At 36.4% G+C, this 26999-nt stretch overlaps 1 protein-coding gene across 7 annotated transcripts in view; it reads left to right on the top strand.

Moving 5' to 3' along the window:
• PAIP1 (poly(A) binding protein interacting protein 1) overlaps positions 1–26615 on the top strand; it is a 45790-nt gene extending 19175 nt beyond the window's left edge. For all 7 annotated transcript variants that reach the window (XM_070519689.1, XM_070519688.1, XM_070519690.1 and 4 more), the window contains 10 exons: positions 473–642; positions 7823–8008; positions 10960–11072; positions 14448–14559; positions 15946–16071; positions 17228–17334; positions 17886–18003; positions 18774–18828; positions 23012–23105; positions 25425–26615. In XM_070519689.1, coding sequence (XP_070375790.1) covers positions 473–642; positions 7823–8008; positions 10960–11072; positions 14448–14559; positions 15946–16071; positions 17228–17334; positions 17886–18003; positions 18774–18828; positions 23012–23105; positions 25425–25518 — 1175 coding nt within the window. In that variant the 3' untranslated portion in view covers positions 25519–26615. The remainder of the gene's footprint in view (positions 1–472; positions 643–7822; positions 8009–10959; positions 11073–14447; positions 14560–15945; positions 16072–17227; positions 17335–17885; positions 18004–18773; positions 18829–23011; positions 23106–25424) is intronic.
• Positions 26616–26999: the final 384 nt, after the last annotated feature.

Here is a 26999-nt window from a genome sequence, read left to right on the forward strand (position 1 = left end):
CCCGAAAGCGTTGCCCGCGGGGCCGGGTTGGGGGGGTGGAGGCGGGCCCGGAACGGGTTTGGAAGGGGCTGCTGGAATCCTTTGTGCGCCCCGGCGGGGGAGGGGCCCCCGCGCGGTCTCGGAGTTGTGCTGTCCCGGGAGGAAGTCCAAATCGCCGCCCCCTCCCCAGCGCTGGAAAGGGGAGACCTTTGGGCGAGCGACCACCTCTTTAACCGACTCCTTAAAAAACGAAGAAAAAAAAAAGCCCACAGGCATTCACTTGGGAGGCAGGTGTGTTCAGAAATGAGTTAAAAGCAAGTCTATTGTTCCTTTTTGCAGGCTTTTGGTACATATCCTGGCGACAACCTTAAATTTCTTGATGGTCCTTGTTGAACTCCTAAAAGCCGGCCCCTCTTAGATGGCTTTTCAGTATATAGCAAGTTGTTGCACAAAGGCGTGAACGCCTCTAACACCCCTTTTTTTCCTTTCGCAGAACAAGCGAGGCCCCTGAGAGCTCCACCTATTTCACAGGATACTGTCCCACAGCAGAACTCGGAGTCAGCAATGGCCAAACCCCAGGTGGTTGTTGCTCCTGTATTAATGTCTAAGCTGTCTGTGAACGCCCCTGAATTTTACCCATCAGGTTATTCTTCTAATTATGCAGTAAGTACACCCTTTTACTACAACTCCAGTTTAATATTACTGGAATAGTGTTACTTCATTAATCAGAGTATGCTGATTAATGCTTTCTGTACTAGACGTAAAAACATTTTATTATGAATTCATTGAACTCATGAGAAAACAAAACTGACTCAGGATTATATTTTGTAGTTATTAAAAGTTATATTCAGAATGTGAGCTTGGGAGTAGACATTCTTGTTTGTTTTGTTCACTGCTGTATTTCCACCATGTATGGAATATCTCTAGGCTAATAAACTAAAATGTGTCCATACTTTATGGACAGCCTGCCTGTAGAATAGTGGCCTGGCAAAGTTGATTTTCAATTTGATTTTAGCAAGATGGCTGAATATTCATTGGTAGCTTTACAGTAAATTAAAGAGTTGTTTTGCTGCAGACTAATTGAGGTAGGTTTTTGAATGCTGAGAAGTACACATCTGGGCTCTGTTATATTAAAAGAGAAGTCTTTCTGGTTCTAATTAACTATTGTTATGCAGAAATGTTGTAGGGGTTTTGATAAAGTGTTTACATAGGTATAAAGAACTTTTAAACTTCCAGATTAACCTTTGTCAGTATTATAAGAATTTTAAAAATTGGTCACGCTTAAATAGCAGGAGAAAACACAAAGCACAATTGGAATATTTAGAAAAGAATCTGTTCTAGGTAAATGTATAGCAATTAATTATAGATAAATGGGATAGGAAACATTCTGAAGAAATGATTGATAATACTTTAACATGTCCTATATTCTTAGTTTTATTGACATACATAACATAGAATAGTGTACATAAAGGTTAGCTCAGAGTTTCGTAGAGTGAACACTCAGGCAACCAGCATCCAAATCAAGAAAAGAAGCGTTAGCAACGTCCTTAAAGCCCCTTCTGTCCCTTCTAATCATTACCGCTCTCCAAGGGTAACCACTGTTTTGACTTAACGATAATTTTGCCTGTTTTCAAAGTTTATATAAATGGAGTCATACAGAATATATTATTTTTGTTTCTCACTTTCATTCATCATCAAAGTTAATCCATGTGGTAGCATGTAATTGGAGGTGTCTTATTCTCATAGCATTCTGTTGTGTGAACCACAGTCCCGTTTGTTGATGAACATTGGGTGGCTTCTCCTTTGGGGCTATTTTGAGTAGGATTGCTCTTCTTTTCCTTGTCTTGGTGGCTATCTGCCCTTGTTTCAGTTTGGTGTATACCTAGAAGTGGAATTGCTGGGACAGAGTGTAGCCAGCTTTAGTAGAAACTTGCCAGATAGTTTTCCGAAGAGACTGTCGCAGTGTACTCTCTGAGGACTGTGTGGTTTCCACTTGCTCTACTTCGTTGTCACCACTTGGTATTTTCTGTTTAAGTTGAACCATTCAGTGAGTGTGTGGTATCTAGTTATGGTTTTAATTTGTGTTTACCTGATAACTAATGGTGGCAAACCTTTTTTGTTACTCTTTTTTTTTTTTGGTTTTTCCTCCATATTTGATAGAAAAAGTATAGAAAAGCTGTATTCCATATTTTAGAAATTCCATGCAGCTTGGACTTTTTGGGAAAAAGCTTTCGGCCTGAAAAGGGAAAGTATAGTCATAGCAGGAAGAACAGTTGATTTTGGGTGAAAAGAGCCATCAGTCATAGAAGGTAGAAGTGAGAACTGCTTGGGTTCGTGCCAGAAGATAGTATTTGGCTCAGAGAAGAAAGGAACCATTGGAGAGCTGTGAGTAATTGAATAAACTCTTGAGGATACTTACCTTCTAACAGCCACAAACAGTTCCCCCTTTGTCTGCGTCCCTCTTGACTTGGGCAATTTTATGATGGGGGAGGGATGCAGTTTTTTCCACAGTTCTGTACCAACATACTTCAAGTGAGTCCTGGGCTATAGAGCAATGAATTGAGCCATGTTAGTCCACTTACTTTGAGTCACTGTCGTCTTTTAGGCATTCCTTGGTATCTTCCAGTAGGTCGGCTTCTTCTGTGCTCAAGTCTCCAGAACAGATTGCAGGCCTGTGGCTCACATGTGGCCTCCAGGTATATCTTTGGCCCTCAGAGTTTTTTGTCTTCTTTTTTTCTTTTAATAAGTTGCCAACGCTTAAGTTAGATACTGCAAATCTGAATTTTCTGGTTTCTCTTGAAATCCTAAGATCTGGCCATACTGGACTGTTATTTTGATAGAGCAAAAAATTGGCGGGAGCTGAAGAGAGGCAGCCCCTTTAGATGGAGTGTGTGAGCTCTAATTTGCTCACTGGTTTACTTCATTCGTTTGTAATCCACCTGTATTCTATAAGCATTCAAACTTGCTAGCCCTGCTCTGGTACATTCTCTGGCCTTACTCCTTTACCCTTTCACCCCTGGCTGAGTTTTTCTCAATCCACTTCACAGAAGAGCAGTATCTTTGTTTTTCCTGACTCTTGTGATAAAATGTTATTGTGAGGGAAACTTTTCCTCATAGTAACCGTAATCAAAAGTTAGCTACATTCACTCACTCATTCAACAAATAGTTGGATACTTAACATGAGTCAAGCACAGAGGATACAGCAGTGAACAAATCAACAAAAATTCCTGCCTTCGTGGAGCCTCTTTTCTAGTGGTCTCCTGGCTTGGTTTCCAGAAGCTCCTTGAGTCTGCTTTTGTTAATACACGTAAAAATCTATTGCTTGAGCTGGATCTGCTGTCAAGAATGCATGCTTTTTCTAAAAGCCTTGATAATAGTCCTTTGCTGTTTTCTTAACCCTTCTACAACTGCAAGCCCTTCAATCTTTCCTCTAATCTCACTGCCAGAATTTCCTGCTTTGTATGCCTTCTTACCAGTGAGCTGCTGTATCCATCTATTCCTGGCCATTACTTCTTCTCAGAGTAACTATCACATCCTAAACATTTAATCACAGAACCAGAAATTCCACCTAGGAACTTAAAAAGCATTTAAGAGACAAAATTCCCACACACACACACAAAAATCCCAGCTTTTTTCTAAAAACATCCTCCTTGAAGTTACTGCCCAGTTTTTCTTCTGCCTTTCAGTGATAACGTTCTCCAAGGTGTAAAATTATTCACTGTTGGTACTACTGAACTTCTCACTGACTGTTCAGACCTCTGGAGACCAATCCCACTAATTGTATTGATGCTGTTTTTGCGACAGTTACTGCTGCTCTTTGGGTTTTAAAATGTCCTCTTAACCCTCATCTTACTAGACTTTGTTGACCACAGTATGACATGTAAGGTTTAACAAGTCCCAGTGTGCCAGGTCCTGCACCAGGTGCCAAGGGTACCTTTCAGTCTTTCAGAAGTTCCTCTTATTTTTATAAGAACTGAATATTTAAGATACTAATTTTCGTTTTAATTTTTCCCTCTCTGTGTATAGTCTCCTTCACTCCTAGACTCTGCAACCACTCTTCTTCCAGATTTCAACCTACGAAATTGTTCTGTGGCGTTTGATATCATGAGCACCTCTTCCCATTTACCTTTTCCTTTGGCTTCTGTGGCAGTACTCTTCCTTTGTCCTTCCAACTTGCAGATCATTCCTTCTTCCCTCACCCTGTAATCGCTGAGGTTCTGTCTTTTCTCCAATTTTATTACCTCGTTTGATCCTACCGGTCCCCTAGAATCTGACCATTGCCTGCCTATCTGCTGACAACTTGGAAATCTAATTCTTCCTCTGAGTTCCAGGCTTGTGTCTCCATTTCTTTGACCTCTTCATGAGGATCTCACATTCAAACTCAAAGATTAAAGAAGAGTTTATCTTCTGCATACCTCTTATGTTTTTATATTCTAACCAGCTGCTCAGGCTAAACGCTTGATGGTATATTGACTCCTCTTTCTCTTTCACCCTCTTGCCCACCTTCAATCCAGTTAAAGTAGTCTTAATTATTCCATCATCTGAGTGATCAGTTTTCTTTTGGTCCCACTGTTTTAGATTAGGTTTTCATCCCACCAGTGTAGTCAAAGTACCTACCGTGAAAAGTGAGTTTTCTGATTGCTGTCCCTCCTAATCTCGTTACAGAATTCTTTCTAAGAAAAATAAATAAAACTTAAATATTTCTCAGCGTGGAAGACATTTGACTCCACATTGAAAACTGAAGAAATTAAAAATCTGGTACTAGAGAACCAATGCAAGCTTTGATTCAAACACATTGGAGTGTATATCTGTTCAGGATATTCTTTGCCTTCTCTTTTCTTAAAACGACAGGCTCTGAATCCCCTGTTCTGCTGTATTCAGAGCAGCTCTATGTTCCCTTTTTACTTCTGGGCTTCAGATTTTCTTAAAAGAGAGTTTGCTAATTTGAAGGAAAAAAAAAAAGACTGAAACCAGTGTTCTAAACCGCGTTTTACCACAATGAATCACATTTGATAGAAACAGGAAATTAACACCTTCAGCTGGGACCTGTAGACTTCCTGCATTTCATTATCATTTATAGGATGCTACAAGTGTGTAAAACTAAACTATATATCAAAAACTTAAACTAGTTTTTAATTGTAAAATTCACACATGTGGTTGACATTAAGTATATTAATGTATGCATTTATAATTCTTAACTGCTTTCACAATTTTATAATAAAGGGTCAGTATTTATAATATGAACATTTCTTCACTCCAGAGGTAACTACTATTATTCCTTCTCTATCTTTCCAGAAATTTTCATTGCCTATAAATCTTTTTTTAAAAATTAAATTGTACTAAAATATGGTTCTGTATTCTCTTTTCATTTAACACACTGTATTGGCAATATTTCTGTATTGGTACACGTAAATATATCTTGTTTTCTTAAGTGACTATGTGATATTCCATTATACAGATATAAGGTAACATATTTCACCAGTTCCTTGTTGATGGATTGTTAAGATGAATCTTTGGCAATGAATATCCTTGTATGTATCTCAGAGTTGAGCGTTAAGCCTTTGGTTATTTGGAGTATAGCGTAGAAGTTAAAAAGTACAGGATTTGTTCTGCGCTCAGTTCTTCTAACTAGCTGTGTGACTATGCACGAATTACTTAAGTTGGCACGTGGTCCTTCCTTGTTCAAACCTACCCCAGCAGTCTTTCACCCCCAACTCCACCCGCCATGGCTTTCCTACTGCCTTTTGAGCCAGTGTCCTCACTATGGTCCCCAAGACCCTACATGATCTCCCTGTCTGCCTCATTGATCTCATTAGCTACTGCCCCATCGTCAATTTCTTTGTTCTGGCCTTTCTTTCTCAAAGGTATCAGGCAAGCAGCTATCTCGTTGGGGCCTATATGCTTCTTATGCCCACTGCATAGAATATCTTCCCTAAGGTATTTGCATGGCTGGATTTTTTTTTTCTTTCTGTTGCAGTTTAGATGTTAACTCTTCAGAATCCTTCCCTGACCATTTTTTCCATACTATGTCTCAGCGTCCGAATAATGTCTTCCATTATGGAATATAAGCTCCATGAGAGGAGGACTTTGTCTCCTGTATTCACGGCATGATAGTACTTCCAGCACCTAGAACAGTCTTTGGCACTTAGTAAGCACTCAATACTCAAACGATTTGGAGTGAATAACATATACACACTTGGTGGCTTTTAGCTTTTTGATGAATTAATCAGTTAGAGTACCATCCTAGGTACCAAGAAGTATAGCTTTTATTCTGTTTTTGGAAGCTTCTACACTTTAGCCCCTTTAGGTTTGAGAACATGGCTATTGCATTTGGGATATGTTTCACTATTTTCCTAGAAATTTAAAAATTTATTTATTGAACACTTAGTGCCTTACTGTGTGCTAGTCACTGGTCCAGGGGCATTTACTCATTAACTCACTTAACTCATTAACTGGTTTAATCCTCAGTCACACAGCTGTAATGTGTATGGTTCATAAATTTGAGTTTCATCAGCATTAGTACCTTTATCTTACAGTAATTTAATTTGGATTCAGTTGTGTGATCAGACAAACATTTAATGTGTGAGCGTTTCCCTGCTCTTCTGCTCAGTGAACGCTGTATGAGCATGATATGGGTGCATGAATCTGCTATTCCTGCAGCTGGTCTTATTTTCTGAGTGCCTCTCATAGTACATGAAACTTGTCATGTTAAGTATCACTTTAGTGTCTAGAAATATATAAAAATCATGCAACATGGCCTCTAACTTGTGGTCAGCTGAAGAAATAGTGGTCAGCACCAACAATAGAGGAACCACTGGCTGTGTCAGTCTTTCCACTAAGATTGTATGTTCATCTCCAACATAGAGCTTTCCTAAAGGGAATTTTGACTAGATGTGGGGTTTTTTCCCCCATATGGATTCCCTGACTTTAGAATGTGACCCCTTCGTAAAATGCTTCTATAGTGCAGTCATAATTCTTTCATGTGGTTCCTCATTTGACTCCTTTTGGGGAGGGGTAAATTTCATCACGCAATATATTATTAAATCATAACTGTTAAGTAAACTTCAGAATGCTTTGGAGGGTACTCCAGGCACTGCGAGTGTAAGGGTTCATAACTGTGATCTGATACTTTTTGCAGTACTCATCCTGCTCAGCCTCCTGCCATTTATTAAAAGGTTGGGAACTTCCAAAGGTGATAGTGGTGGAGACCTTAGTTGGAAATTACTGCTGCTATCAAGATTGGCTAGAAACTTGGATATAGCAGCCAAAAAGTCTCCTACCACTGTACAATATGATGAAATTTTATAGTCACTTAACCATATATATTTCCTGTCCTTGGGGATTGACAAATGACAGCCCTACTAGCTTTCTTCTTTTCAATATAGAAAATGTCCACTATTTACAAGAACATTGAGAATGGTATAATGAATCACTGTAGTCTCAACAGTTAGCTACATGTGGCCATTCTTGTTTCCATATCCATGGCCTCTGCTCCCCTCCCATTTTGAAGCAAATCCTAGATCTTATTGTAAAGTAAATACATTAAAATCTTAATTTTGTTATTGGTATTATAGTGATATATTGGTTTAAACTTTATTTCTCAGCCATTTCGTAGATCTGCCAGGGATAAGATGACAATTCCCTACCCAGTGAGATGGAGCCCTTCTGTTACAACATTTTAGCCATTGGGCAAGGAAGAAGGATAGCTCAGTGGACTTAATTTTATTGAGGAAAATAACAAATTTTATCATGTGAAGGATCCTTAAAAAAAATTATTTGTGCTAGATACATCCCAACTTGAAACTGCTTCATTTTTATTTATTTTTTACCTTCTGATCTATAGGAATCCTATGAGGATGGTTGTGAGGATTATCCCACTCTATCAGAATATGTTCAGGATTTCTTGAATCATCTTACAGAGCAGCCTGGCAGTTTTGAAACTGAAATTGAGCAGTTTGCAGAGACCCTGAATGGCTGGGTTACAACAGATGATGCTTTGCAAGAACTTGTGGAACTCATCTATCAACAGGTAGGTTGGCTATAGCACGGAGTGATCATCAGGTGGCTTCCTTGAAGCCCAGGGATGGTGGCTGCTCTTTGAGGGAGGCCAGGTTCATGTTCACCTGCCTCCACACTTGTTAGCTCTTTATGGTTCATAGGAGCTTTTAAGTCTCTGCTGTGTAAAATTCCTGTAGTTAGGGATCCAGGGCTGGAGCCAGACCTCAGATTCACCTGTGTAGCCATGGCTCTGTCCAGGCCGTTGGAAGGAGCTTTGGGCATCTATGAGGAAAGCTACATAAGTATCATACCTTTTTTCCACTCCGCTCTGTTTTATAGGATGTGAGATTAACAGTACACAAAAAAGACTGCATTTCTTTTCTCCTGGATGTTAAATTATATACCATTATTGGATTAGGGGAGAAAAAAACATGAGAGAACTTTCTTGCCTCATAAATGTCTTGGGGAAAAACAAAAAAGGACCACAAAACACCCTGTCTTGAGTCTTAACATTTCTGCTTGTCTTCACTTTAAGATTTTCAAGGATTTACATCTTAATTCCTTATTCCTTGAAAGTCAAATGTCAGTGTAGATTGTTTCTTCACACAAAGTTTAGTTTTGATCCTAGCATATTGGTCATTGACACGTTAATGCTATTTTTAGGGAGAAAAATAAACACTGGACTTTGAAGACAAGTTTAAGGTCAGTGTGTGAGACTGGCCAAAAACAGAGTAGGATATGAACAGACCTATAACCTTTAGTATTCTTTAGTTCATTGCTGGTAGAGCAACTCAAACTTGGAATGTATGGAAAAGTGATTGTGATAGCAGGTTGATTTTTCTTTTGCCTGGTGTTTCATTTGACTACTTTTCTGATTTGTTCTGTATTCTTACTGAACCCCAGTATTACCTAACCAACTCTCAGATTTCCGGAAATGCCTGAGATCTTAGGAAGATAGAACTGCTGCATTTGTCCTGATACCTACTCTCGGCTTCTAAATGGGTTGAAGAGAAAAATGAGAGAAAATGGAAGAATTATACTTATTGCTTTCTGGTTTCTCTTCTGTTTAGTTTCAGCTCTTCAGTAGGCTGCCTGATTATAGTTCTTCATGGCTGGACAGAAGGACTGTAGCCTGACAAACTGCAGTTTCTGTGATTGTCTCAAAGCCAATTCCTCACATACAGTCATGCGCAACGTATACAACAGTGGTCCCATAAGATTAGTGCCATAGAGCCTAGGTGTGTAGAAGGCTATGCCATCTAGGTTTGTGTAAGTACACTCTATGATGATCGCACAAAGACGAAATCGCCTAACAGCGCATTTCTCAGAATGTATCCCTGTTGTTAAGCCATGCATGACTGTATGTACTCAGTATTTTAAGTTTTAACATTCTGGGGTCAGTGATACACAGATTTACCAACATTTCTCAAGTTTCATTGAGAGAATTTACTCACAGCAACTAGCAGAAGAAGACCTGTTCTAAGAAGAAAAACAAATGGCAAATTAAAAATTTAATTTAAAAAGCCAGACGCCCGTAAGGACTGAGATGGGGAAAGGAGATAGAAGTACCAGTTTTGGAGACTACAAAGCAGGAGAGTGAGTGATAAATGACTTGGCAGGTCTAAAAAAGTTGAATTCCAGTGGAGAAAGCTGAGAATCACCCTGATTTATAATACAGAATCTCCAAAAGGTTCTGGATAAGGATGGAAGGAGGCTAAAAATATTGTTTAAAAATCTAAAAAAATTAGGCTATCTAGATCTTTTTCTGAGTAGCCAGTTTGAAGTTTTATTGTAACCCTTGAGAAGTTATTGAAGGAGGTATTCCACCAAAAAGAGGAATTAAGCTAAGAAAGAAGACGTGGGAACTAGGAAATGGGGAATTTTATAGGAGAGGCCAAGTGGATCATCCAGATGATGGTGTACAGGGTCCCATGTGAGCAAGAAAATAATCAGAAATAAAAAGACCTAATAATTATAAAGTACTTACTACATGCCAGGCAATACTAAACACTTGACATGAAGTTAACTCATTTAATCCTCAGCGGTTGCGAGGTATTACACTTAGCCCCATTTTATACCTATCTTAACAGAGATGGTTAAAGGACTTGTCTAAGGTTACCACAACTAGTAATTAGACCTAACATAGGGTAGGAGGGGCACCAGGCCATTTGTTAGCTCTAGACTGGTTAACTACAACCTTTGTGACCTTGGCCAAGTCCCTTAACCGCTTCATGTGTTTTACTTACCTAACATTAGGTAGTGAACTATGTTCTGTATATCTCTATTCTTTAAAAACTGAGATGAAAGTTAAACTTCCTGAGTACTACTTTGGTTGTATCAGTCTTTGATACATAGTGTGTTCTCACTGTCTTATTTTTTTAAATAGCTTATCTATTTTGATTTCCTCTTTACCCCAGTTGTTTTTGGATTGTTCTTTAAGTGTTAATCTCTCGCACCATCTATGAGTAATCACCTCTTTAGAAATCCAGAAACTGAAGCTCAGGGAGGTTTAGTGATGTCCAAGGTCACAAAGCAGAAGGTCTGAGAGTCTTGTTCTGGACTGCTGGATGCCAGAGTCGGTGCCATCCTATCCTTGAGAAACACCACAGATCAATAGTTCAGCAAATGCTCTTGTTCATAATTGGCACTGTGCAACTGGCTCTACATGTACATATTTTGTGCAAAAATGGGTTAGTTTAAAGAGATATTGTCTATTTGCTTTCTGGTAACCTCAGGCAAATGATGGGGAGAACTTGCCTTAAACATTTTTCTTTGTACTTGTTCTGATTCTTGGTGTAAGGTTGGGAGGGAGAGTTAACAATTTCCTTATGCCTAACAATTACAAAAGACTTGTACATTTTTCTGTACAATGTGGTCAGTTTTGGGGACAGAAATGGTTTCCTCTTTAGAATGTTGCTCTGAAGTATTTGCATTAATAACTTGCTGTGTCTGTGTCATACAAAACTTTTTTCTTTTTGAAAGGCCACATCTATCCCGAATTTCTCTTATATGGGAGCTCGCCTCTGTAATTACCTGTCTCATCATCTGACAATTAGCCCACAGAGTGGCAACTTCCGCCAGTTGTTGCTTAAAAGGTTAGTGTGAATATATGAACTTAAAGGAAAACTACTACTAAACGTACTAGAATTTGACCATTCCTCTTTTCTAGAGACTACGTAATAGAAAGTTGCAGTGGAGAATAGGGCAGGCCTTTCTTACTTGTATAGTATTGAAAGCTTGTAGTCACATATTTTAGTCTTTTTCTGTAATGGTCTCTGCCATTGATTTTTGTCTTTAGGAAGGCCTTTTCTTTCCTAAGATCTTAAAAATGATCACTTAACATATTTCTTAGCACTTTGCTACTTTTGGTTTGACTAAGGATCCAGTTTCATTTATTGCCACAACTTTAACCGGTTTTTCCCATACCACTTTTGTGAATGGTCCATTACCTTACTGATTTGAACTACCTTTGTCGCACTACATCCTTATATTTGGGTTTTGATTCTGGACTTTCATTATATTCAGTTCATCACTTTTCTATTCCTATTTCATTACCATACTATTAAAAAGCTCTAATTTTTTAATATCTAGTCTAGATAGTTCCCCATTCTTTTTTTGTGGAATCTTCTTTCCTGTTCTTGCATGCTCATTTTCTCCAGTCAACTTTAGAATCAGTACATGAAACTACCCAAATCTTGTTGGTATTTACTAAGGTATTTTGGGGATGACATTGCATTCATAAGCTAATTTAGGGAAATTAATTTACTTATAATTGGCATTATTTTATTCAATAACAAGGTTGTCTTTGAGTTTATATAGTTTGCCCATTAGTTCTTTAAAGATACTTGCAGTGGTTGCAGAATATTCCGTTGTATGAGAAGACTGCACTGGAACAGAATAAAGATTCCAAAAGTACATTTCTGAGACACTTGAAAATTAAGCTTTTGATGAAGGTGGTACCTCAAATACATATGTGAAAGATAAACTGTGCTGCTGACACAGCTAATCATTCATGGGGAGAAAGCAAAACAAAGATGGGTTTCTGTCTTACTCTTTACACCAAAATATATTTCAAATATATCAAAGATTTAAGTAAAAGTGAAACAGTAAATAGTAGGGGGAAAATTGACAATTAAAATCTTAGGTTGGTAATGTCCTTTTAAGCAAGCCAAGATACCCACAGTCCCTAAAGCAAGAGATTAAACTTAATTACATATAGAATATAATATTTAGGGAGGTGTCATCAATTTCTTTGAAATAAAAATAGGGATGCGTGTAACACGTGGCAACAAGCTCATTTATTTAATATGAAAAGCGGGGCATCTTAGGAATAAGTAAGAAAAAGACCAGTATTTTAATAGAAATATTAGGAATAGTCTCTGAATAGGTGCAATTTGGAAAAATATAAATGACAAAGTTATAAAAAGATATCTAACCTTCCCTGTAATTAAAAAAAATGCAAATTATAGCTTCTAGAAAGATGTGAAAGTGGGCCCTTTTAGAAGGTAGGATGGCAGAAAGCCTTGCTTATCATCTTCCCCAGTGCTGCTCTCCCCTGGCTGTGCCTTACAGTTACCTAGAGACTTAAAGTAGGGCTGAGACCCTGCCCCCACTCTTGGACATTCCTATGTAACTGGGCTTAGGTGGAATCTGGGCTTGGTTTTTTAAAGCTCCCCAAGTGGTTCTACTGTGTAGCCATGGTTGAGAACCACGCTTCTGACTCTTTTGACCCTTTACCCATGTATGTGCTTCTATAGTAATATGATACTGTCAAAAATATTAACATGGAGAAATGCCAATCATAAAACAAGTGAAAAATGGCATAGTTCTATTACCTAACTTAAAAATCTATACATACTTTGAAAAAGCAGTTACCTTCACAGCATTTATCTCTGGGTTGCAGTGACTTTGTTGTTTATATTTCTCTCTGTTGCAACCTTTGTGAAATAAGCATGTATTGCTTTTATAATTGAAAATCTTTAGCTTAAAAAGGTTCGGGGTCTTTCATCTCGCTTAGATAATCAGCCATGTACAGGGATAGGGATTTACTTTTGCACATAAATTAACACATCTTAATGTATAATGGGATAGTTACAGCATTTATAAAACAAAAGGGAAGTCACCTGCAAAGTTGTAAAAGAAAGGACAGAGAAAGGAGACCAGCCAGTAGGTGCTCGGATAACTGAATTGGCATTAGTTAACTGATCCTTTCCATTATTAACCAGAGTGTTCTGTTTATAGATATCCCAACTTTTCTTCTAATGAGGAATTAATATGTATGAGAAGGTAACAAATATCTTCTCTGACTCAAACAGATGATGTTGCTCATTTAATATAGCTTGTAAGCATTGGAATCGGCCACATAGGCACAATAACCTATCCCGAGTTTATGGTTAGTTCACACCCTGACCCAAGGTAAATTCTTGGGCAAGAAGTGACTTTTTTTCTTCTTTGAAGAAATTTTTTTACAAAGCCAACCTAAACTGATCCCTCCTGTACGAAGCCATTAACTCGCCGTAAGCTCCTCCCTTGGTCTTTAAAAGAAGTTCTATCAAAATCAGTTTTATAAAGCACACGACTTTCCTGGAGTTGTCTCATCACCTTATCAGTAAAGATGAGAAAAAATATTTAACACCAAAATGGTAAACATTTAAAGCCTATTTTAAAAATCCATTCTAGTAGTAGTAGCTGACACCATAATTCACTGACACAGACGATTACAGGCTTATTGTGATTAGTTTAGATATCTTGTAGGAACTTTGTCTGTAAGCTCCAAGAAGAGGATTTCTTGTTATTATTTGTGTAAGGCAGATGGGGGGAAATAAAGCAAGGGAAAATAAGTTATTTGACTCCTTCATTCTCTCTTGGAAGTAGGGACCAAATTAATTGCTTTCTGTGTTTCTATGTGGTTTCAACTGGGGACTTTTTTCCTCATTTTTCTTCTCTGATTTTTATAATGGAAATTAGAAGGATAATGGGCTCAATAAGATTTCATTTTCAGCTTAGTTGGAGGCCATCTATGTGTATTTTTAAAGCTCTATTTCAAAGTTTGTATATTCATAAAGAGTAGAACATTTTACAGAGACAATTTGAAGTAAAAATAGTTCTGTCTTAAAAAACCTGTAAGGCAATAAATAAGGTATGGCATTTTTTTTCTTTCTTTTTGATGCCCATATACAATGAACCTTGTGAAACGTATGTTGCTTAAACATCGCAATCTTAATATGATACAGATAGTTGAAAATAAACCCATCAGTTTCTTAAAACTAGGAATCGTAATATGAAAAGATGGTGCATATTCTGGTCCCTACAATGGACAGGAACACTTTTTATTATAGAAAGTCAGGATGTTGGTGTCTTGTACTTGGCTCTGTATTGCTTGTAGACAGCCAAACCAACAAACAGTCATCTTGTTTGACTACTTAAAAAAACAAAGCAATGTGATATTATAAAAGATGTATCTTTATTAGATGTCGGACTGAATATGAAGTTAAAGATCAAGCAGCTAAAGGGGATGAAGTGACTCGAAAACGATTCCATGCATTTGTACTCTTTCTGGGAGAACTTTATCTTAACCTGGAGGTGAGAAGAAATTTTTCTTTTGTTAAGTACTGACAAAGCCTGAGAACATAAATTGATCTCAGTTAAGGAATTTGTGTTTACGTTCTACTTTTACAATGTTTAGAGTGAAATGGAAGAAGGGGAATGAGAGAGAAGGAAAATGATGTCTTAGTACCTGCTTATGGTAGTCTCTGTCCTCTAATGGGACGTCTGTAATATTTATGTCTCCTGTTCAAGGGCCGGGTGTTAGGAAGTAACTACTAAGCATTTTAAAGTCTTTATGTACTTCTGGAAAGCCATGGGTTACGTGGAAGTTTAAGCTTTTGAAATATAGACAGTCATACCTTTTTGAATCCTGGTATCATAAATATTAGTACTTTTACTATGTTGACTTTCAGATGGTGGCTCAAAAGCGACTTGCCCTACAAAACACAAAGCTTTGAGTGAAGAGGGGAGAGATTAGAGTTTCTAGTTTTTTCACCCTAATTCACCCAGAATGGTTCTTCTTGGTCCTATTTTATATATTAATCTTCCACATAGAATGCATTTGTACAAAGTCTACAGCTAAACACGTTTATAAATTGGTGTACTTGAGTATATGCTTATCAGTGAGCGACATAAGTGTTGACTGAATATTACTTTGTAATGGATTTGCTTGATTTTTTTTTTGCACTGGTTACTTCCTTAAGCTCTGATTTAAGGACTGAGTATCATAAACCCCACTGAAAAGACACGTGTATTCACCATCAAATGTGCATGTCAGACAGTGTATTTAAAATGTCTAGGTCCATTCTAGTGCCTAATTTACCATCCCCTTTTACCACAGATGGACTTAATTTTTTAAAAATCTCGTGCTTTAATCTTTTTCAGTTTTTTAATTTAAACCAAAATAAGAGTACCGATCTAAAATGTGCTTTAAATCAAGGGTCATTTTAAGAATGCTGTTGAGTGTTTCCTACGTGGAACTATTCTTGGGAAATAGAAGGATAAGGCATGGCTTCTGAACCTAAACTTCTTCTAGCCAGAGAGCTAAGATACGTACCATTCTAATGCAAAATAGAACATTTTTAAATAATATAAGAATCAGAATAAAATGCTATATGTTCCCCAAAAGATGGTAAATTAGTAGACTAGAGAACGCTTTATGTAGCAGTAATATTAAAGAAGGTTTAAATTATCCTGATCATATGCTATGTGTGATAAATGAAAAATTTTAGTTATAGACTGCTGGTTTTATTAGAGGTCTTAGTTACAGGTAAAGTCAGTCTAATTTTGGAAGATACCAGAGTGTGTTCCTATGATTTTTGTTTAACTTAAAACATTATTTTGTCAACATATTGTTAGACCATTTATGTATCTGTATTATATTTTGGCATGGTTACTTTTCATTTTCTTTTGTCACAAAAGATCAAGGGAACAAATGGACAGGTCACAAGAGCAGATATTCTTCAGGTTGGTCTTCGGGAGTTGCTGAATGCCCTCTTTTCTAATCCTATGGATGACAACTTAATTTGTGCAGTAAAATTACTGAAGGTAGGTTTTACTTACTTTTTTCATAAAAATTTAACGGTTCTACCCCGTTAGTGTATACTTTAGAGGAAGGAAAGTATGTATAGTGCGCAAATGAATTCAAGATTAAGTTATTAAGTTAAATATTGACAGTTTACTCTTGATTTAAATATTGAAAAAGCAATATATACTTAATTGTTTAATAATATAAGAAGCAAAATTTAGAAGTGAAAAAGGAAGTTCTTCACTCTGTCCCCATCTATAAGTACACTTTTCTCCCTTTCCCGTGTCTGTGTGTATGCTCTCATGAGTAAGATCTTATCCTGTCCTGGCTTGCTTTTTTAGCACCTAACAAACATCTTGGATCTTTGCATGAAACACAGGTATGCAGTCGTTTTTTTCAGGAGCTTCCTGGTATTCCAGTGCACGCACACACATTGTTTATCCATTCTGTCATTGAACAGTTGGGGTATTTTCAGTTTAGCCACTGCAGCACTGTCAGTAATCTTTCATCGTGTCTTCAAGTGTGCAGTTGTTTATGTAGTTTAAATTCCTACACATCCATCTGGTGGCTCAGGAAGCATGTATACTTTAATTTGATAAGTAATGCCTCCTAGCAGTGAGTGAGTACACCTCTTGCCTCATATCCTCATTAGTGATGAGATATGATCTGTCTTGGGTTTTGTTTTGGCATAGGTGGTGAGTAAAAACAAAAACCTCATTTTCATTTGCATTTTCCTGATCACTAGTGAATTTAAGCTTTTCTTCATGTTGATTAGCCATTTTTTAATTTCTGTGAACTACCTGTTTATATTCTTAATTCATTTTTTTTCTGATGAAAGTTTTTTTTTTTAAATTCAAAAGGCCTATATTTATTACATCTTAAAAGTGATAGGTTGACGAAAATTGCGTAGCTTATCTTGGTCATACAAGGACTATACCGTATTGCCATTGACACATAAAACCTATGATTAAAGTTCTGCTATAATTCATTCTTTTAGTTTCTTTCAGTTAAGAAAAACAGCGGGTATAGAGATCCTTGAATATTAGATGGTAGAGAATAATTGAGAATATTTAATTTGCTAAATTCATCTTGTTCAAGGAATGCTTGAAGTGCTACTAATGTCTTTTCAGAATTTCTGTATTAAATTCCTTATCTTACTGATACCTGCTTTTTTAGTTGACAGGGTCAGTTTTGGAAGATGCCTGGAAGGAAAAAGGAAAGACTGATATGGAAGAAATTATTCAGAGAATTGAAAATGTTGTCCTAGATGCAAATTGCAGCAGGTAGGAAAAGAAGTAATGTAGATAGCCAGTAGATCTAAATTTCTTACTTTTTCTCTGGGGGTGGTTTTTTAATCTGCTGTACTTCATCAGAATAATTGAAATAGATTGATCTACAGAAGTATTTTCTTTATAATATTTTACCTATGGCTTCTGCTCACTTATCCACTTTTATTCCATTATGTTTATAAAATAAAGAAGTTAAGATTTTCCTGTGGTAAGATATGAGTCCATTGAAAAATGTTTCAGACTTTAAATTGTTCAATAAATATTTGGATAAAGTACTATTATAAATCCAGTAGGAGGCATAAATGTTTGCAGGATTGCCACTGCTTTTAAGAACCATATGGTCACAGTTACATGGAACAAATTTCAAGGCTGTTTTAAAAAAAAAAAAATAATAAATTCATGTCATTATAGGAAATATCTAGAAAATTAAAGCATTGGATATACGTATTAAATTTGTGAAACAAAGTTTTAGAAGTCTGTGGTGTTTTAGAGCCTGACAATACTTGTGGTGGATATACTTTAACTTATTTTTGACTTGTCTGCAGAGATGTAAAACAGATGCTTTTGAAGCTTGTAGAACTCCGGTCAAGTAACTGGGGTAGAGTCCATGCAACCTCAACATACAGAGAAGCAACACCTGAAAATGACCCTAACTATTTTATGGTATGCCAGCGTTGACATTTTAAGTTTTGCTTATTGCTTGAATTCAATTTTAGAAATTTCTAGATGAGTTACATAAAGCTGTTCTCAGAATTTAATGCCTAATAATTCTTTTCACTGGCTTAGGGTCACATGGCAGCCAGCAGACCAGGTAAATAGGAGAAGAAACATGGCATCCTCCAGTGAAAGGGTGGACTAGAGAAAGATCCATCCAGTGGCAAGGGAAATTGATAAGGCTTGCCCGCAGGTGAACATAGGGATTCCGGGAAGCAGTTCTTCTGGAGAATTCATAACCAAAGACCTGCATCTCAAACTTTTACCTTGCATGTTGTAGTAAAGTAAATTAAGAAAATAAAAACGGTTATCAAGCCAGTGATGCCCTGAAGTTCCCAACATGACCAGACACAAAGCAACTATAGAATAACCCTCCTACAACCCCAGTCTTGGAAATTCTTAAAGAAAAAATTGGTGGGGAGGGGGTAACCACAACTAAAAACAAGCTGACACTAAATCACAGTGCACAACAAAACAATTCACTGAGAGTGTGACAGACAAGAGACAGCAGAGTTAGAACCACAAGAACTTAAGATAATAGAAATCTGAAAACCGTAGACTTCTCCAAAGAAATGGAAATGGCTGTGAGGAAGTTAGTTTTTTACTTGTTCTTGCATTATCAGGTGCAGACAAGTGACATCAGCCATGCTTCATTAATGTGCTTTTAAAAAATCAATTCTGAAATGATTACATATTTTTATCACTTTGATTCATCCTAGAATGAACCAACATTTTATACATCTGATGGTGTTCCTTTCACTGCAGCCGATCCAGGTATGTTGTCTCAGTCATTTTTCCCTCCATTTTTTGGTAAGAGAGTAAATTACAGGAAACCATACTCCCACCAGCACAAACTTGTAGCTTTTTGAGGAGTTCACATCATTCTAAAATAAGGTAAAAGTTTGTTGCATATAGAATATTCTTTAGTGACCACTTAGAACTACTTCAGATGGAAAGTCTGACTCAGTATGTAGTGTCCTGTCATCCTAACAATGGAGGATTGGAAGAATCTCTCAATTAAATGCAGCCATTTTTATTTTATATTTTCTCTGATATTTTGTTTTTATACTCTATACTTTCCAGTGGTTAGAATGGAAGAGATAGATGGTTCTAGTTCACTATGTAATCAGCAACTTTCATTAATATGGATTAATACTTGTAGATGCTAAGAATTACAGATTCAATACTTGGTGGATCAAAGTTAGTTAACTCTAAATCGCTGACACCTTCCCTTCCAGAAAAAGGTCATTTATAGAAAGGTTGCTTTAATTGTGATAAATGGGAGTGCAGTGAGAGCAAGAGAGAAATTTTTCCCATTTGGTACAAACTACAACCAGCTTATTGTCGGAATACTCCTATTTGTTTCCTCTGGATAGCAGGCACTGACTATCCTGTGCCTCCAGCACAAATGAGGTAGAAAGAACTGCTTAACCTTCAGCTTTAAATTATGAAACATTCAAAAAATATAAAAAAAACTGACTACTGATTCACTGTCAAGATTAAAGCAATGTAGTTTTGTTATTTTAATATATACTTTGGGTCTTTCTAAAGAGAGAAAACCCTATAGATACTACTGAACTATTCGCAGTTCTGTGATTGATCCCTCACCCCAAGTCCAGTCCTTCCATCACTTCTCTCCCAGAGGTAATTACTATCCTGAAGTGGGTGTCATTGCGATTATCTTTTTACTTCATTTGTGTCTGTAAATAATAGGTATTATCACACACGGTAGTATTAACCTAAATGGTATGTTATGCACATCCTTTTGCAACTTATTTTTTATTCAGTATTATTTTCAGTATTTATCCATGTTGCTATATATAGCTTTACATCATTTATTTTAAATGCAAATAATATTCCACTTAGGGGAGCTGTAAACTGTGGTTTACTCTACTTATGGATGGTCAGGTGGTTCACACTTGTTACTACAGACAGTACTGTACAAACATCTTTAGTCTTTGTGCACAGGCAGGAGTTTCTTTGGGGAAGGGAGTGTGCGTCTTCAACTTCATGAAATGTTGCTCAAGTGCTTTCCAACATGATTATACCACTTAATATTCCCACAGCAGCCTCTGAGCATGTTTCTCATCCTTGGCAGCACTTATTGTCATCAGACCTAATTTTTGTCAGTCTGATTGTATGAAATTGTAAACTTGTGTTTCCCTACTAGTGATAGGAATTTCTTTTCATGTTTCTATTGACCTTTTGATTTCTTCCTTTGAGAATTGCCTGACTCTCTTCTTTGCTTCTATTGGATCATCTCTTTCTTATTGATTTGTAATTCCTTACATAGCCTAGCAAGTGATCCTTAGCTTCTCCCAGTATGTGCTGTCTTCCCATTTTGTTTATGATGTCTTGTCATATAGAAACTCTGAGTTTTGATGTAAACTAAATATATCTGTCTTGTTTTGCCCTCTGTGACTTAAGTTTCCTTACAATTATCAAATTCCATTTTCTTCTAAAAAATCTTACTTTGCTGTTTTTCATATTTAGATCTTTAATCTATCTGGCTAATTTTTATATATGGGATATAGTAGGAATTAAATATTTTTTCCATAGTCTCTTGTCTCAGCAACAGGTGTTGAGTCATCCTTGCTCTCCTAGAGAAAAAGTCCCTCTGTTGTGTACCCTGGAACTCCTCTGTAAACTTGTGTCTTATTCCCATGTCTATGCATGTGGATCTTTCTTCTTTTTATCTCAAGACCAATACTGCATTCTAAATTATTCTTACCTTACTGTAAATCTTGCTATGTCTGGTAAGACAGACTTTCTTCCTTCCCTTATTCTTCAAAGTTAGCTTGATTCTTTGTTCCTCATCTTTGTCTAATCTGTTTATTCTATTTAATATTTTATTTCTGGTAACTATTTTGTTTAGAAATTCAGTTTGGTTTTTCAAATTGAATTTTATTTCCATTTTGTTCAAAGTATCTTGATCTTTTCTCACAGTTTTGAGTCCTTTTTTCTCATTCTAAACATGCTTATTTTTATTTCATATTTTCATTCTGTGTTTTAATTCTAATCCTGCCGTTATTTCTGATTATCACACACAAAATTGTTTCCTTAAGTTGTGATCATTTTTACTGCAATCTCGTATTTAACTTAAACTTTTTTTTGGAAATGATTTCAAACTTACAGAAAAATTACAAAGGTAAAAATTGTACAAAGAACGTCCATCTACCCTTTACTCAGATGTACCTTTGTTAATGGTTTACTCCATCTGCTTTATCGTTTGTTCTCTCCACACTTATTTTTTTTCCCCTAAACCATTTGAAGTTGTTACATATATTTTGGCCCTAGATGAATGCTCCAGTGTTTTAACTGCCTTTTTGTTTTTCTTCATGAAAACTCCTTGTGGCTTGGATTATAGGAACATCTATCCAAAGTGGATTTTATATTTGCTCCTGCCAGGAGCCACAGGGGTAACATTGGCTTGGGCAAGTTTTTATTTTCTTGTCGTGGGGGTTCTTTATGTGGGTAGTAGAAATTTGAGGTGCAGGCCCATTGTTACAAATTCTCTGGGAAACGAGTTTCTTCGGAGTATTTCTGTCTCCACTCCAAACCCAGGCAGAGACAACCAACCTCCTTTGCCATCTCCCTGTGCCACCAGGGTGTTTTTTGTTTTGTTTTTTCCTGGTCCACTTTTTGCTTGAGAATATCAGCCCTTTGAAGGCCCCGGGTTTGTGCAGGGTGATGTGGGCATGGGACCTGAATTCCTTCTCCCTACTTCACATGGACCCAAGACCTTACTTTCTGACCTTCCGTGGGTTTTAAAATCCAAGCCCTTTGTTTCTGAGACCACACGGTCTGCCAGCCACCAACTGCAGTAGTTGTGTGTGGCTTCAGTTCCTTTTGCACTTCTAACATGTGGTTACTGGATTGTCTCTTTTGTGAACTCATTTGTACATTTAAAAGGATGTTTGTCTTATGTGTTACCTCCAGTATTTGTTGAGGAAGGTTTTATAGTTAAAATGGTCTCCAGATTGCCAAAATTGGATGTCAAAATATCACCAGTGGTTTAAGCTGGAATAAGTGTTTTATAGAGACTGACAATTTTGGAAAAATATGGTCTTTACTCAGTCTAATGTAATTATATTATCCTCTTGAAATTTGAGCTGTTGGTAGCTGTTGGTCACAAGAAACTAATTTTAAGCTAACTAGTTTTAATATACACTGATCTATTTTATTATTCAAAGGTGAGGCCTCCATACAGACATGCTGATCTTAAAAGATACTCAGTAACTCTAAGACAGTTGGTAAATGGAGAGAGATAATATCACATATTACCTTGGAAGAGCCCAACCTGGGGAAAGTTGGTAGAACTGAAACATTTATCAGGTAGCTACCTTCCAGCTGTCTCCAGGGGGAAGGAAGACAAGAAAATCCCCTGTGCTCAGAACCTTTGCTAGGTTAGCCTCCTCTGATTGAGAAACATGGAACAATGGCTGTGACCTCTTAGCAGGTGGCTCACTGTACCTCCTTGGAGAGGAGTAATTGGGAAGCCAGAAGCCAGGATGTTTGATTGAAATCCTTCCTTCTGCGAGGAAAAACAGGAATATGGCAGGAACTTGTTCTTCCCCGACAAGTTATATAGCCAATACTTTGTCTGATAGAAAGAAGCAGTAGAGAATGTAAACAGCATACACATTGGCTGTGAAATGTACTCTGGTATATTCACAGTGGCTTTGATTTCCAGCTTATATTTAGAGGAATATTATATATATATATATATATATATATATATATAACTAATATTTATGAGCATGCAGGGAGGCAAAAGCAAGCCAATTAGAATATGTTTTATAAAAGCTATTCTTAAATACGTAATTGGAAGCTTACTGCTAATTAAACATTGGATCTACTTAAATGAAAAGTCATAATAAAAATAATTTTTAGGGATAACAGGCCATTTCATATGAATTTTTTCAGCATGTAAACTTTTTTCTTTATTTTTTTATAGATTACCAAGAGAAATATCAAGAGTTACTTGAAAGAGAAGACTTTTTTCCAGATTATGAAGAAAATGGAACAGATTTATCAGGGGCTGGTGATCCGTAAGTTCTCTTCAGCTACTAACTTCCTTTGTGAAATTTTCTGTGGCCACAGTTTGTAGACAGTTTATACTAGAAAAAAGTAGATGAAAGAATGTGCATTTTGATTTGATGGTAATATGGTTGTATATATGTAGTACTTATTTACCAAAAATTTTTAGAAAATCGGATTAGAAAACATGTAAACTGTGATTCTGAAAATTTACATATAGTTGAGGGGAAAAAATATTAAAATGTAGCATAGTCAAGCATAATTAGTTTCTTGCGTTTTTGTTGTTTTCCAGGGGAAGATTCACCCTAAACTAACATCTGTTGCCAAACTTCCTCCTTTTTTCTTCCTTCCCCCCATCCCACCCCACCCCACCCCAAAGCCCCAGTACATAGTTGTGTATACTTGTAAGTTGTTCTGATTCTGTGTGAGCCACTGCCACAGTATGGCTACTGACAGATGGGTGGTATGGTTCTGGGCCTGGAACCGAACCCGGGCTGCCGAAGCAGAGCATGCCAAACTTCAACCATTAGGCCATCAGGGCTGACTCTTAATTAGTTTTTGTAAAATAGATGCTGTTATTGTACCTAAGACTTTAAAATAAGTAGCTCTAATACAGTAAGATCTTGGGCTAGTTCTGTGCCTGTTTGTCCATCCATAAAGTAGGAACAGTAGCAGCCCTTGAATATTTTTGGGAAGTAAATGAAAATACATAAATACTTAGAACAGTCTTCTGGCACATAGTAAAAGGCTCAAATCTTAGCTGTCAGTGGATAAATTAAGATTAAAGAAAATAGATATTCCTATATAAAATGTTTGGACTGATGGGAAGATGTAAGTTATAGTCCTGTTCTCATCACTCCATTTCTTCACCTGTCATTTTTTGTAATAAAAGAAATTTTTATCGTATTACTCATTTACCTTCAGATTGCACTACTTTTGTTATAGAAGAACCAAGAACTTGTGAGGTTTAGTCCTAGTCCTAGCCCTGTTAACAATTTCTATGAACTTGGACAAGCTACTTAGATTCTCTTCTTCCTAAGTAAAAGCGAGAACAAATTAAATCTGACTTCAATTTTTCTTGTATCTCATCTCTCACGTGTGTTGTAGATTAAAAAAAAAAAAACGTGAACCACCTTTATCCTCTCCTGTTTAGTGACATTTTAATTATAAGTCGGTTTTTGAGATCTTCTAATATAAGGTTGCCATACTTTTACATACTACTAGTTTAATAGAAAAAAATATGGGGATGTAAGGACCCAGGCACAGTTAGGCAGATTCAGCCCTGCTGGGCATAGCACTGGAAGTTCAAGTTGTTCTTGGCATTGAACTCAGGTTATCCTCTAAAGTTTTGCTTGGTAAGCAGCATAGTCTCTTGCCCTAATGAACTTGTGGCCATTTCAACACATGGCCTTATACTGGAAATGGGGGAGGAACAAAGCGAGAGAGAGCCATCAGCAATTGCTTGGAGTGGCAAGATAGTTTTGTCACACATGTAGGTGGAAAGGCTTTTTGGGGAGTGGGGAGACATATGGACAGCATCTTGTTGTAAAGGAAAAGTGCAGAAAAGAGAAAGGATCTGGAGTCAAATTCTGGTCTGCAGCATACTTACCCAAATCCTGTTATTTATTTAACCTCCAAGAGTCTTTTTTTGTTTTTTAATCTCTAAAATGAAGATGATGGTAGTACGTATTTTTTTAAGATGGCTATGGGAATTCAGCAAGACTGTGCGTATTAAACCCTTAGTGGGCGCCTAAAATTTTTCCCCCATTCTTAGCCATGGAAAGCCTTGTATGCCATCATTTTAATAAGTGGGAAAAAAATCTGAAACAAATTATCCAGAAAGTAGCTTCTTGTTACGAAAGTCTAATTCCAAATGAGAATGTAACTAAACTGTCATCACAGGAATATTTCTGGTGTTAAGTAGACATAAAATATTGTATCATAGAAGTGAATGGCATATCTGAAATTATGTTCTCATTATAGTGTAATTGTTGATGAGGTAAATTTGTGAAATTAATATCAATCTTGAGCCCCTATGTCAAGTCTTTGATTTAGCTTTGAGATTAAATAATTTAACCTATGTCTAAAAGTATAGCAGAATCTTAATTTCAAACACAAGGGGCCTCAGAATCCAGTGTAAAATTTAACTCATCAAATTAAGCATTTGTTGGTTTGAGGACTGCCATTTTTGTAATTCTAAGCAGTGCTTGAGTTCTAACTCAGTCTAGGAGAGTTATGTCACATACTTTCCTTAATCGTGGCGTAGCATCTCGGACGTTTTCTGAATTGAAAAACATTAAACTTGTGAATCATCTTTGCTTCTTTCACAGATACTTGGATGATATTGATGATGAGATGGACCCAGAGATAGAAGAAGCATATGAAAAGTTTTGTTTGGAATCAGAGCGTAAGCGAAAGCAGTAGAGCTAAATTTCAGCATATCAGTTTTATGAAGCAGTTTAGGTTATGGTGATTTAGCAGAACACAGGAAAGCAAGAAAATGTGTCATACTTATACCAAATTAAGGATTTTGAGTTATGTTACTAATGTATGCAACTTTAATTTTGTTTAACACTATCTGCCAAAATAAACTTTATTCCCTATAACTTAAAATGTGTATATATATATAATAGTTTATTATGTACAGTTAATTCCACTGTTTTGGCTGCAATAAAATCGATTTTGAAATAAAATGTTGAAAGTAAATTTTGCTAGCTGGTTAGAAGCTTATCCTTTAAATTCTCCTTTTCTTGAGGTAAAAAGTCTTTGCCTGGAAATACATATTACTGCAAAAATGTAGCATCCTTTTTTTAGATATGAGTATTACAGCTATCATTTAGTTTTACATTTAGTGTCTCAATGAATTGGGTTTCAAAGATGAATCACAATCGTGAAATTCTTTAGCACTGAAGTCTTAGACTATTATTAACAACTGACTTACATATCCAGATGCTATTTGATACCAAGGGCTTTTAAAATCTCATTTAAAAAAAAAAACTTGGAACTCCCAACCAAACAACTAAGATTCCTCACTGAGGCTTTATTGCAATTCTAGAGCTATTCATTTTTTTCACCTAACTTCATTACTCTAAAGCCTAGAACATTATTCTGCTTTATTTATATGGTTTTCTCATTTTTATTTTGTAGCATGAGTTGCATTGACTTTTTTACTAGAGAATTTTACTAGATCTTTGTCACTCAAGTTTTCATCTGCTTTACAATTGATATACCTTGAGGATCACTTTTCTAATACTTTTACTACAATGTGGTACCACCTCAGCCCTAGTTAAGTAATATTTTTACCTAATGTCAAATCTTTTTCCAACTAAAAGTAAAACTTATGTACAAAAGGATTGCTTGTAAATATGCATGTAAATAGTTCTGTTAATAACCCACTGTTGTACATTTGGTACATCTGTGTCTGCTAATACAGTTAGCTTTCTCACTTTTCTCCTTGTTTGTTCAGTCTGGATTAAAATTAGACTTTGGAAATAAAATTTAAATAGCTTTGTTTCCTCTAAGTTTTTTGGAGTGGTATCTGGTATTTTTAAATAACTTGTTGAACATGATGATAATCATTACATGATACCATAAAATTAAGGTTTGAAATCAGAGAAACTGTGCTAGGATAGAAGATGTTCTGTTCAGAGTCTGTTGAATAAGAAGTCAGTTCAATAACAAGTCTACCTGGGAAAACTAGCAAATATAAAACATTAAAACTTTTAGATACCTTATTGTAGAAGGGAAGTATATATATATACATAATTGGGGATTTTGGAAATTATAATAGAATTCTTTTTTCAAAATGGCTGCTGTAACATGGTGGCTATTACCTTAATCCACAGTTCTCTAAAGACTGTTTCCTGTAAAGCTTACTGTCAATCGCAGGGGTGTAAATCTCAGGG

This window comes from Equus asinus, chromosome 10 (genome assembly GCF_041296235.1).
Source record: "Equus asinus isolate D_3611 breed Donkey chromosome 10, EquAss-T2T_v2, whole genome shotgun sequence".
NCBI classification, from domain to species: Eukaryota; Metazoa; Chordata; class Mammalia; order Perissodactyla; family Equidae; genus Equus; species Equus asinus.